Source organism: Cupressus sempervirens, chromosome 4 (assembly GCF_028749045.1).
Source record: "Cupressus sempervirens isolate cs-2001-9-10 chromosome 4, ASM2874904v1, whole genome shotgun sequence".
In the NCBI taxonomy this organism is placed as follows: domain Eukaryota; kingdom Viridiplantae; phylum Streptophyta; class Pinopsida; order Cupressales; family Cupressaceae; genus Cupressus; species Cupressus sempervirens.
Genome location: NC_143121.1, coordinates 404100512 through 404114770, shown reverse-complemented (window position 1 = coordinate 404114770; position 14259 = coordinate 404100512). Strand labels below are relative to the sequence as shown.

Genomic DNA, 14259 nt, shown 5'->3' with positions numbered 1-14259 from the left:
GGTCCGCTCAACTCATATGGGCAATGTGGGATAAAGATGTGTAATATAAAACATATATTAAAATACCCCTTATGTCTCCCTTGGGTACACATCACCATAAAATAAATATTAAAGTAACAATTTAATATTTTACAATTAAATTAGACGTTACTTTAATAAAACTTCAAGCATTAAAATGTATTAGCAATCGGACTCCGAATAATGCGAGTGATAGCTCATCGGAAAGCTCTCACCGAGGAGTATCAAATCCAATCACCAAAATTGACCTGCACTGTGTCCTGTCGACTTACTAAAAATAGTAAGTATGCCTGAAACTGAGTAAATCAAGTTCGTTTTGGCCCAAACTGGAAATGACTAGGCCAAAACACTCCAAGATCCCATTAAACCCTTCGTTAGCCCTCGGGACCATGTAGAACAAGGCTAACGCACACACACTTGGTCAACTGCTAAAATGGGGACATTACAGATTTTTCTGCGACATTCCATTTATAGTAGCCAAGTACTTCAAGTTTTCAACTTCATTTATATTTGATTGTTTTACGTTTTAAGTTTTAAAATTTATATTCAATTTTATACTTTTAAGTTTTTAACTTGATGTTGAAAATTTGAAATATGCTAATTAAAATGTTTTTATAAATGTAATAGGACTCCTTATTGGCAGGGGATGATTGATGCAATTTCCATCTGTTGTGCGGGGTTCAAAGCACCCACTGAAGATGAGTTGAGTGGCCCCATCTTGCTATATATGGTTGAGGAGATGAAACTTGAGTTGGAGGACCACTAAAAGATTTAGAGCCAAAAGGGGTGTACCATCATGACAGATGGATGGACAGATAGGAGGTCCAGAACCCTCCTAAATTTTTTTGTTTCTAGCGGAGGTAATTCATCATGTTCTACTTCTTGAAGTCTAAAATTTAATGTATACTATTATTGAATAACGAAAATTTTGTTTTATTGAGTATTGATTTTTGATTTTTGAATGATAATTATTTTGTTTAATTTTCACTTTCAGGATCCACCATGTTTTTGAGGTCTATAGATGCTTCCTCATGTGTGAAAAATGCAAAATTCTTATGTGAGACTATTGAGGAGGTCATAAGGGAGGTGGGGGAAGACAATGTTGTCCAAGTGGTGATAGATAATGTAGCTAATTATGTTGTTGTAAGTAAAATTTGAACTTCTAACTTTCTAAGTTCTACATCTAAAAAATTTGTTTTAGTTTTTCATTAAATTTTGAAAATTAAAAGTTTTTTAATACATCAAAAAATTTCATTGTTTACTAACTAATTTAAAATTGCTGCAGGAAAACTATTGATGGAGAGACACTCAAAAATCTTTTGGACTCCATGTGCGGCCCATTGCATCGACCTCATGTTAGAGGATATTGACAAGCTTGTATGGGTGAAATCATGTGTTACCAAGGCCAAAAATCTTTGTAAGTTCATCTATAATCATGCCTTGGTCCTCAGCACTATGAGGAAATACACGAAGGAAAAGGAGTTGGCTCGTCCTGGTATCACAAGATTTGCCTCTAACTTTATCACACTAAAATCCTTGTTGAGTTCAAGGTTAGAGTTGAGGTGCATGTTTGTTGGTCCAGAATGGAGTTCCTCCTCCTTTGCGAGCAGCACTGCAGGGATAGATGCAACAAAATGCATTTATGATGATGATGATTTTTGGGAGCCATGTTCGAAGATTGTGCAAGTAATTTAAAATTTTAAAAGCTTAAGTCTTAAAATTTTATAAATTAATTTGTCTCATACATATTTTTGATTTATATTCATTGTGCAACTTTGCAAAGTTTCATCATTCACTAAATTGGTTTTTTGTTTAATTGTTTTGTAGATCACCGAGCCCCTTGTAGCCCTCCCACGAGTTGCTGATGGCGAGAAACCCTCTATGGGCTACATTTATGAGGGCATGGATAGGGTCAAGGAGACTATTAAGGCCAAATATGTAGGAGTTGAGGAAAACTATGGCCCTATTTGGGACATAATTGATAGGAGATGGCAAAATCAGCGTCATAAGCCCATCCACGCAACAGCCTATTACCTCAATCCGGCATACCGTTTCCTTGATGATTTCAAGGCAAATGAGGAGGTTCTTAGTAGCCTATACACAATGGTATCGAAGATGTCTCCTAATCCCACAGAGATATTGCTTGAGATGGATGCCTATAATAATGCATCAGGGCCCATTTTTTCAAGTCAAATTTGCAAAGAAGGTCATATAAAATTGCAGCGAGGTATAGATTGCAGCTTAAGCCTTATACAATCTAGTTTATAAATTTCTAGCTTTAAACTTAAAGCTCAAATTTTGAAATGAGACTAATATTTTTTTGTTTTCTTTTTTTCAAAATTCAGATAGATGGTGGCAAATGTTTGGGCCTTCAACCAAAAACCTTCAGCAAATCGCCATCCGCATTTTGAGCCAACCAAGTAGCGCTTCTGGATGTGAGCACAACTGGAGCATGTTCGAGCACATCCACTCGAAGAGGCGTAACAGGGTGTCTGTGCAGAAAATGAATAGTCTAGTCTTTGTGCACTACAACCTGCGCATTAGGATCAAGGAGATTTTGGATAGTGACACCTCTCCGATTACTCTAGAGGAGGTTGATCCAGAGTCTGATTGGATCACTGAGGCTACTAATCATGTCTTTGATGATGAGGACCTACAGTGGCTTGACCAGGTAGATAGAGAGGGCCAGGCTGAGGCTGTGGCTATGGCAGTAGAGGACCAGAGAGCTCCAATTGTTCCTAGTGGCAGCTCACAGAGATTGGCAGAGCCAGAGGCAGAGAGTACAGTTGATCCTAGAGGCACCTCACGAGCTGATGCTATGGCTACTAAGACATCCAGGACCTACCTTAGACGCCTTACTAAGAGGCATTTTGTAGATTATACTGAGCCTGAGCCTGAGGTTGAGGCTGAGGTTGGGGATGAGGATGAGGATGACGATGATGATGAGGATGAGGATGATGATAAGGACTACGACTAGGAGCCATAGCTGTAGACTTATAGTCTTGTTTTAACTTTTTGTTTAACAGTTTAACAGTAACTTAATATATGATCAGCATTTGGAACATTTGAATTTAATGATGACTATTGAATCTTGATGTGTTGGATTTCATAATGCATAAATGATAATACATATACATTTTGATGGTTTGCATGGATTTATCTTAGTTTGACTTTAATTACTAGTAATATAGTATTTACTTTTAGCAATTTACCTTTGTAAGTTTGTAACTTTGTAGTTTGTAGTATTGTACATATGTAATCGATGTTTGACTTTTAAGTTTTAAGTTTTTAACTTTAAGTATGTGGCATGTGCATTATGATCAAATGATCTTCTATTTAATGATGTTATTGTGTCTTTATGCTTTATTCAATAATGGGTGCATGGAATGTTCTTTAAATCCTAAAAAATCTCAAAATTTCGAGATTTTTTCACTTTGCCGAGTCACCGCCGAGCCGGTTCACGAGTCAAGTTACCCTTGCCGAGTTCGAGCCAAGTCCGAGTCTCGGTACACTGGGACTCACGAGTCAAGTTACCCTTGCCGAGTCCGAGTCTCGTTACACTGGTAAATTGCATGTCATACACAGCTGGATCACAACACTGTAAAGAAGCTTGAATATCCCCGTGTTGTACCAAATATCGGTAATAAAAGATGTAATTCCATTTTCGTTAGCTTGGAGTGCATGCACAGCTTGACAGAATTTCTGTGAAAGAGATTTCATCGATTAGGATGTCATGCATGCAAGATTTAACAAAACCAACCAGGTGCTAATTTAATTTTTGACCAAAACAATTATGTCCATGACTTCATCTTACTATCATTTGTAACAAAACAATTTGTTCAAACTAGAGAGCACACAAACCACATTCTCTACGCAACATTTCTGTCAAAACCCATGATCAAGAGTTAAAAAAACTTCAAAGAGAATCTTCCCAAACATTACAGAGTAACAATATACGTAAAACTTGCAAATCTGAGCTTGAAAACATTACAGGTCAAAAGTTTGATGCAATAAACACGAGTAATCTGATTATAAACCCTGAAAAACTTCTTTTTTGTGTTTTTGCGGCTCTCTTGAGGGTTTATACTAGTGCCTATTATCTTCCTCAATCATATTTGAAAAGAAATATTCACAACCAAAACCCTCCCACTATCCCAGGAGATAGCGAACTAGGCAGACAAGCCCTCATCGAATTTGTTGATGGACACAATAAAGTCGGCAATTCCTCCTCCTTGTAGATATGTCATACTGTGGGGTTACTCATGAAACCGCCTGGTTTCCCTGGCTCAAGGTGGTTGCAGTCACCCCCAATAACTGTAACATAATACACGGCAGTCAGCTCTGAGATAAAGGCACTCCATTATGTTGATACCACACTTTATTCATCCATTTGTTAAAATGAGATATCGGATCCTTCTTTATTACTCGTGTCTTTCTCTGTGTTGCCTTAATCCGTCCCTCAAATACCTTCATGCCTCTCAATATTTTTACCAAGCAGAATAAGAGATATAGAGCTTAGTAGTGCTGTTCTATTCTAGCATACAATGATGTTCCAACTTGAGCATTCAGTTCCCAATAAAAAGAGCATATCTGATATCTAAATGGAATCTCATTGCTAGAAGAATGAGCGTGTAAGATGAATGAAGGGTTAAATATGACTCGATAGGAAACAATAGAGGATTACTAGATTATAGTAAACTTAAGAATAACCGGACAAGCTACAGAAGAGAACAAGACAGTGTTGCTCAGAAAGTGTCTTGAATATAGTTTCAAGGGTGGGAGAGGATCAAAATAAAACCATATTGCATCATCTGCTTTACTGGAAGTAGAGCTGCAATAACTTGTGCTGGCAACGATGTTCAAACTCACTGGCATTACACTAAGGTACATGGAATTCAAAAAGTGTGGTACAGGGAATTCAGAAAGTGTTCATAATACAGCACCTAATCTAACTGAGAAATCAATGCAATATACAATTTCACAATTTTTAAACAGATTTACATAAATGTTTCAGTTTGAAAAAATATTGAATAATTGAACTTGCATGCACTTTTTATTGTACTTTGCCAATGGTTCACAGTTACAGTAAAATTTACACTCAGATCTTTATCAGTCTCGCAGCTCTAAAACCAATGCATCAATGGCAAGTTTAAAGCATGCTTAGCCTTTTATAGAAGTGGATATCTTCAAAATACAGAAGAATTCTCATTTACAGCATGGGAGCCATTTCAACCTAAAATCCAATGTGAAAATGCATATATACAGTTCAATTAGTGCCGAATATTGACCCACAAGACCAAGTCGTCAAATAACAGCCTACTGAAATTCGTTATAGTTTCTCTTATCCAATAATCAAATTACAAGGATATCAGAAAAGAGCATTCACTCTTAACATTTCCGATTATCTTTAAATCCAATCATTTCTTTAAAAGAAGCTAAACTATGCTTCAAAGGCAGGAGGAGATCACCTATTCCATTAAAACCACCAAGTTGCCTGAGTAACAAGCCAGAGCCCCTCTACGGTAATATAAAAATTCAAAAGAGTAACTCCAGTCTGAAATCTATTTTTTTCCAGTCAGATATAGACGAGAGAAGATGGCAACACCACCAACAGCCAGTGCAACTGCAGCCCAGAGTTTCACAGATGATGATGATCTTGCAACTGGAACTTCTAATAAAGAAGATACCTGCTACACATAATAATAGTCATAGGCATTAATTCATCTCTTCATGAAAAAATTGAATGACCAACTCTCCTATTACATAAAGCCTTCTGAAAGAACATAAAGCTTTGTCAAGACCATAAACAGCGAAGGAACATAACTGGAATTGGTTGCTTCCAACTTTTCTTAATCCCAGACAAATGTCCTCTTCCAACAACTGCTACGACTGAGTTACTTTCACTTGCAACTTTAAGTATTGTAGATGACATATACCTGCATGGGAGAACTTCAGTACATGTTCAACTGTTATGATTACAATGATTTATACTCAAGTGCACGTTTGAAGCTTTCAGGAACGATCACATCAAATGCTAAAAAATAGCTGCATTGCACACAAACAAGACTGTTCACCTACATTGATCCATGACAAAATATGCATTCAAACAGAGAGGTGTCACACAGAAGCAAAAAAAATGGGGAAAAAAATAAGAGTACAAGAAGTATATGATATTTTTTAAAAGTTGAAGTTTGAAAGGGAAAAAATCAAGTTAAAAAATGTTGAAAAAGATACAAAACTACTTGTTTTTAAATTTTAAAGGCACTTCCATGGCATAAGAGACATAGAGCATATAAAAGGAGATAGTTTAACCCATAGAAGCATAAATCATTTGGGGAATAAACATGCAAAGCAGAGGAGTGGGATTTCTTTTTTAAATTAACAAAAAAGTCAGATTTACAGAAAGAAGGTAAAAACTAAAGAAAAAATATCAATAAATACTTTTTAAAAAAATTAAAGGACATTTCCATAGCATGGATGATAAAGTTTAGATGACAAAGGACTTGTATAATTGATTCAAAGCACTTGCACAACCTCCTCATATTTTTTACGGACTCAATCAAGCTATGATTGAAGCAGCATCAAAATATGATAGTGGCTTTCATGTTTTTCAATATCAGAATAAAGCTTTCTTTGCAAAATGTTGTCAATACAAGAAAATATTTATATAAGTAGAATTCATTTTCTAGAATTCTCTCAAGTTACTTTTATTATATATACTCAGCAAAAAATTATTACAAAGTTGGCATGATATACATAAATGTGAAGTGATGTATACACATGTATATACCAAAACAGCTTTATAAATGTTGAACTTAGAGATTGAATTGTATAAATTATCTAATTTCATTTTCAGTGGAGTTTTAAAAATCTTGCGATTTGATTAAGTGTAAGAACTTACAATTGACAAGCCTAAAATGATTATAATGATTATAATAGGATTCTTTGTTTTCTCCAAAATAAATTAGGCAAGACTCTATTACCCTTCTCTGTTAGATCATATCATCATACTGCAAAAAATAAATAAGGCAGCTTTTTTACAGTCTTCTTTTGTTTCATATTGTAATAATTTAAATATTTGAAATTCAAACAAATAAAATCAACGTCAAAAAATAAAAAGTATCAATCAAGTTATACAATATATTCAATGCAGAAAGAGAGGAAAAATATGTTTGTAATAGCCCGTCTCACATGCTACTTCCTGGCCCTGCAACACTTTCAACCCAACTTTCTCAGCTGCATCTTCAACGTCGCATGTTGATTCCGTCAAGAAACATGTCACGCTTATGCAGGTTTTTCCAATTTATGCCACTTTTAGGCCTGTAGTTTTTTTGTAGATTAACCATTGCATTTTGCTGATCAATTGCATGATAAATCGTCACAAAAAACTTTGAAAGTAGTCAACCAAAGATTCCCAATTTGAGGGAAATAAATCGCTGCACATGCTGACAGTTGATTAATCACACATAATCGCATTTGTTTTGCACTTTTTGCTTCTATGCTATTAATATATAGAAATAGTCAATGATAATTTAAATTCTGACACTACTTATAATATTAATTATAAACTGTAGGGGTTCATTGCTTTCCTATTAAAGAGCCATCTATAATAGATCATAATACTTATAATTTTAAAATTAGTGTATAATATTGATTATATATTTGATATCATCAAAATCCATGCCATGATAGCTGCTGCAACACTATCTCACATGCCCTCCACAAACCCTTTCAAATTTCAGTGATGTTGCCATTGCTCCTCCCACTCTAGTTCAGGGTTTTTCCAGTGGTCAAAAAGAATAAAAGGACAAAATTACAATTTTTTCCACACTAATTCTGCATTCACTTCACTTTCCTTGAATCAACCATATTTTTGAGTGATTCGTCAATTTTGCTAGTTTTTTGTTAGATTCTACAATGTTTTTTTTTAAATGTCAATTTTTAAGGAATTTTAATATGATTTTAATGTACTTAAAATGCAAAAAGGTCATTTAAAATCAGGTCAATGATATTTTTCATGAATTGGGATTTTTTCAAGGAAAATATTGCTTGGCTCTACGATTTGAGATTAATAAGTTAAAATCAGGATCTTTTGCAGATTTAGCCCATTAATTATCCCAATTTGTCTAAAATAGCAGAACGTAGTGTAGCGTATAACATATAAGATTTGCTCCTAAATGATTCTTTGGTAAGTCTTGTTTGAAGTTGATGAAGTTTTTGTCGAGTAAACAACAAAATAGTTCACAGAATGATAAGTGAATAATCCTTTAGTCTTTTATGAATTGAGTGGATGGTAAAACGTTACTAACAACATTGCATTTCAGACTATTGCTGATACCAAAAGAACATTTAATCATAGAGATTGCACTCTCATAACAAACCTTGAAAGCTTTGAAAACATAGTAAGACTGCAGAACAACTACAATAGACATGTTTGCACTACCCTGACATAAAAGAAAAGAACATTTTATTGCTATAAAAATTTCTGGTAGGAAATTCCAATGTAACATGGGGACACGCACCCAAGTCTAAATCCCCTTGAACCAGGTGTGTGGACATCCCCAGGATGGCTACACCATGCAACCGAGCACCCCTACCAGCAGCGGTTGGCCACAAGTCATCCCTGTCCCTGTCTGGAACACCAAGACGTCGGTGTCAAAAGACATTACCTACGGACTGCCCAGGCATCCCTCGACCACACCCAGGACAAGATGGGGTGCGGCCAGTGACAGCAGCCTCAAAAGTGAAAATATTTAGTTTTTTCCCCCCTATTGAATACTAAGACTATGTGGGTCCCAATTAGGGATGATTAGTCATTAGAGGCCTTTCATTGTTACATTTTGACGTGATTTTAAATTTTGCCATTTGTAGAACTTTGTACTCACTTTGATATTGATCATGATTCATTATATCATGCTGCTCTAGTCATTGTAGACATGATTATCTCTATGATGTATAATATTTCATATTTGAACAAAGATTTAATCATTTATATGAATCATCAATCATATCAATATGTTACTATATTGAATGTGCAATGATTCTTGTTCGTGTTTCTATTTTGCTATGTTCAAATATTTTGTATTTGGTGTGTTCTGCTGAAACATCTTTTCATAATTAGCATTTTAAGTTATATAATCAAACAATAACGGAGAAACCAATTCTCATAAAAAGTAGTCTCAAATGGGCATGAATGATGTATTTTCAAAGATTCAAGGTACAAAACGAAGTCACATCCAAAAGCTTTGCTATTATACCAATCCTTCAAATTTAGTTAAAGTGCTAACTCGTATAAATTAGATCACCACAAAACGTATTTTACGATAGATATGCATAATATCAAAATAAGCATACAAAATCACAATAATCAAGATTTTGGTGTCACAAAGTTTGGTCATATAAGTGCAATATTGGGTTACATACAAACATTAGACTGATGTTTATATGCAGCCATGGATTTTTGTAGTGCAACTTGAGAGAATGATGAAATGTTATGAAATTGGAGATGACCTATACAACTTTACCTCTTCACTTCTAGTAAGGAGACTAAATAATGAAACTACAACATTGTTGTATTCATCTAGTAAAACAATTATATGATAGAGAAATTATATTCCATCCATTTAGCCAAGAATATGGATTATTCTTTCCAGAGAACTAATTTACAAGACTAGCACTATAGAAAAAGAAGATCAATTGTTGTTAGGACCAAATAACCAACCAATCTTCAAAAATAACAATTTAACAGTGAAAAAAAATAAAAATAAAAAGTAGGATTGAACCATGATAAAGTAGACATAAAATATGAAGTAGAGACAGGGAGCTAAAAAATAATCTCAAAATATGGACCTTACACCTGTGATAAACAGTAAAATACTCTCTTTAGGTGGAAGCCTCACCAAAATTAAATAAATTTAACACTTCTATCTTATTATTTTAAATTGAAGGATCCTTCTGATGTGCCCATTGAAAATTTTATTTAATATCCAACATATCTAAGCAGGCACAAAATCAAATTGTGTATGAGTGTATTGACGGTATTGACAGTTATCCAAGCATTTGAATATAGGTAAAATTGAACAATGATAAAGCAGACAAAAAATATGATGTATGAGCATTGAGCAAAGGTATAACCCTGCAATATAGACCATTCACTTGTCATAATGGTAAAATATTATATTTTTGGATGGAAGCCAACGAAAATAAAATAGATTTAATGTTCTTTATCTTGTTAATTTAAATTGAAAAATCCTTGTGATGTGCACAAATAAAATTTTACTTTAAGAGTTTATTCATCTATTTGTATGAGCTGGTTGAATTTTGTTTAAACACTATTTATATGGCATGACCTCATAGAATGTATTTGCAGAAGATTTACAGCCAAAAATTGCAAACTTTGACTCAAATCACTGTTTGCTGACCACCTGCAAGTTTGCAACTAGTTTTTCCTTCTATACATGTCATAGCAAACCCTAGTTTGTTGTGCCATTAGAATATTGTATAATTACATTATCCATAAAATATTTCACCATGTTGTAGGTTTTGAGGGTTTCACAAGTTGGGAAGTGATTGATTGTTTCTAGATACAAATTAAATATTAATTATTATGCGAGTTAAAAGAGAAAGTTGAAAATCACAATCGACATTTTTTTTAAAGGTGGGATATTTGAAATATCCCCTATAAGGACTGGACTTCAATTTTCCCTAGAATTCCCAAATTAGGTAGCGATTATAGTTGGGAATAAAAACTGTCAACTTTATATCTTAATTTAGAGCCTACAACCAGGTTAGTTATCATTCAGAAAGATGAATAAGCATATAATCCTGCAACGTAAAAAAATAGATACTAATCCTCATTGAAATTTACATAATGTACGTGTGAGGGCTTTTCCCAACAACCCATTCACATTATGGAACACAGTGAGAGAGATCATACAAGGTGCTTTGAGCCTAAGTAACAAACCCAAGAGCCCAGAATGACACCCACCATTTGGCCTCTCAGCCCCACTCAGTAATACTCTACTTGAATGGAACCATGTGCTACTAGCATCCCTCATATCATCATATGTATATTCTCCCCTCCATAATTGGACAGCAGATTGGATTAAAGATTGAAAGGAATCTTTACCATGACTAATTATGCACGCGCGTGCACACACACACATACATGTTAATATTGTTGCTTTCGTCAGATCGAATTGATCTATAGTTAAAACTTAATCTTGTATGGTTATTGGTTAAACATTATTGCATTTGATTTTATATATTGTTTATTGCATTTGATTATATATATATATATATATATATATATATATATATATATATATATATATATATATATATATATATATATAGACACACACATATAGATTGTTGTTGTTAATAATGTCCAATGGAAATTAACTTAGAATAGCCAACATTGATTAACATAGAGACATGTCTCTTCTACTCCTATATATATGTATTCGGATCTGCAGTTGGAAAACACATAAAACATATACAGTGCCATTACATTGACGTCATCTTGAAACCTCAACACGGTATTAGGGGAGGTTGTTTGCTGCAAATTATCAGAATACAAAGCAGCCTTGCAAAAGATACCTGTTGATCTGTGTTGGACGTGATGATTGCAAAGTAAAGGTCTAGAACTTCAAGATGTGGCAATGTGTTGATACCCTCCTAGGGTATGGGGATACAATTCGCACAATAATTTCCATATCTTGTTAGTGCAAGTGACAATAAGGATCCGGATTTGGGAATTTAAAATTTGTCTCTGTCCTTTATGGTCGCGCAAAGTAATTGGTTAGCCGCCTCTTTTCATCTCAAGGAGGGTAATCAAGAAATCAGAGAGGTGGATTCTGAAGTAGGATGATACTCTCGCGTGAATCGACCAAGTTAAGGAACGTGCATTCCTTTTCATCTAATTCACAAATAGTAGGCTTATCTTATAATTCATTTCGTGATTGGGCAAGAGGGTCATGGCAAAATTTGAAGAGTGCGATAAATGATGGATGGAGGAGAGACTTGACGAGAGTATGCAATGTTGGAAACGGACGAAAAGGATGTGACCATGTTAAAGGAAGGAAATCTGAGCAATTTTATCGCCAAAAATCATTTTGTTATGGTCAAATTTTATGCGCATTGATGCGGACATTGTTAATCTTTGGCTACCAAGTATGTTGCAGCTGCAACGAAATTGAAGGGAGATGTTGCTCTAGCTAAAGTCGATTCTATTGAGGAAAATAATCTGGTGTGCAAGGATTTCCTTCTATATATTTCTTTGTTGATGGAGACACTTCTATTTGCAGGGATGATTAATGCTCTGAGACAGTTTATACTTCCTCATCTCCCTTAATAGCCCCAGACGCCATACTGAAATAGTAATATCGAACGGAAACAAAGTACCACTGAATTTGTAATCTGAAAATTACAATATTGGGAAGACATCATGCAGAATTGAAGAACCATTAAAAGAAGAAGATCATTGGTGTCGGTAGGAATCATAGAGAAATTGGTTGAATACTTACCTTGAAGATTAATGATGCAAATAATAGAATAGTTTATCAAGATCATCCAAGCCTTACAATGTCTAGATCATTGAAGCAATTCACCTTGCTCGATGATGAGATTCGACATGTTACAGCAGTTGCAGAAAATCACAAGGGACATTGCAAGGCCAAAGATTATCTCAGAGACTCAGTGTATCAGATCCATTGAGTGGCAAATGTAATATAATGTCAACTGTCAAAATCATATTATCACAAATATTTGTAAGACTTGGCAATGGAATAAGTAATAGTGGTAATAGCATACATGAAACCCACATAATCATGGGATTAGAAGAATTCATAAATGCCAAATAGACTTACTCAGTGAATGATTGATTATATCGACATATGTATTTTTGTGGGAGCCTTCAAAGAATTAAGAAGATTTCATCGTTGACTAGGAAATATACACAACCAATTGCTCAATACCACCAAAAAACAAAAATAGATTTGATGGAGTTAGTTTGAATTGTTAGATAATGGATGAACCACAGTAACCAAGTCCTTGTATTCATCTTGGAAGAATCATCGAACAAGTGTTTGAGAGGGATAATTTTATCTGAATGTCAATGTCCTAAATGCATGTACAGTGTACCATTGTCTTTGTTTACCGCATAGGTTAATTAAGAAATGCACACAGACAATGAACAGCATAACTCCCTATTATTATTCGCATATGCCAAACAGTACATTATGCTTGAATGATCATTTACAATAATCCCGAAGGGTGTATAAATACTTTCCGAAGAACCTTTCCGAAGGAGTCCATCCGCCACATACAACATGTCGCTACATAACAAAAACCTTCCCGAAGGGACCCGTTGGCTACATAACAATAACCTTTCTGAAGGGACCCGTTGGCTGATACACAATTTCTACCGACAACAGTCTTCTAAAATGTCTACAAATAAAATCTCCATTTATAATCAGGATGACAAGTTGGTATTTGAAGCCGTTGCGGAATATATAGCTTTGATGGAAGGCCTCAAGACTGCCTACTCTTTTGGACAAGATTGTATCTCAGAAGCAGTTGACGAGTGTTTTAAATGTAAAGTTGAGCCTTTTCTTTTAGTTGAAGTGATACATGGTGGTGATATTATGGACACTATAAGGAAATACAAGGATGCTAAAAAAAAAATGTTTCTCAGTGGTCAAATTGTGTGTAGAAATCTATATATGTAAACATTTATGTGAAGCAGAGTAACGAGACTCGGACTCGGCCCAAACTTGGCAAGGGTAACTCGACTAGTGACTTGGTTCGGACTCGCCTGTGACTCGGCAATGACTCAGCAAAGTGACAAAACCCTTGAAATTTAGAAAAAATTTAGGACTTAAATAAATTTCATGCACCCATTATTGAATAAAGCTTAAAGATATAATAACATCATGAAATAGAAGGTAATTTGATCACATACATAACATACATCATTTACATAAGTACAAAGGTAAATTTTAGAGGTATTAAAAAAATTTTGAAAACAAAAATTAAAAATCAGACGAGTCAAATGAGTCAGCCAAGTCGGGCAAATCAGCCCAGTTGACCCGCTAACTCGGGGTCATGGGTCATTTTGACCTGGCTGAGGTAACATGAATTGCCGACTCGGATGACTTGCCCAACTCACGACAAGTCTCGTTACTTTGATGTGAAGAGACTGAAGGAATTTATTCTATTGCATTAGATGAATCTCACTTG

At 34.7% G+C, this 14259-nt stretch overlaps 1 protein-coding gene across 1 annotated transcript in view; it reads right to left on the bottom strand.

Moving 5' to 3' along the window:
• Positions 1 to 5044: 5044 nt before the first annotated feature.
• Positions 5045 to 14259, bottom strand: part of LOC149561758 (uncharacterized) — a 207479-nt gene continuing 198264 nt past the window's right edge. Inside the window, exons 8-9 of the mRNA XM_089825305.1 lie at positions 5843 to 5954; positions 5045 to 5705 (exon numbers count right to left, since the gene is read on the bottom strand). Coding sequence (XP_089681431.1) covers positions 5580 to 5705; positions 5843 to 5954 — 238 coding nt within the window. The 3' untranslated portion in view covers positions 5045 to 5579. The remainder of the gene's footprint in view (positions 5706 to 5842; positions 5955 to 14259) is intronic.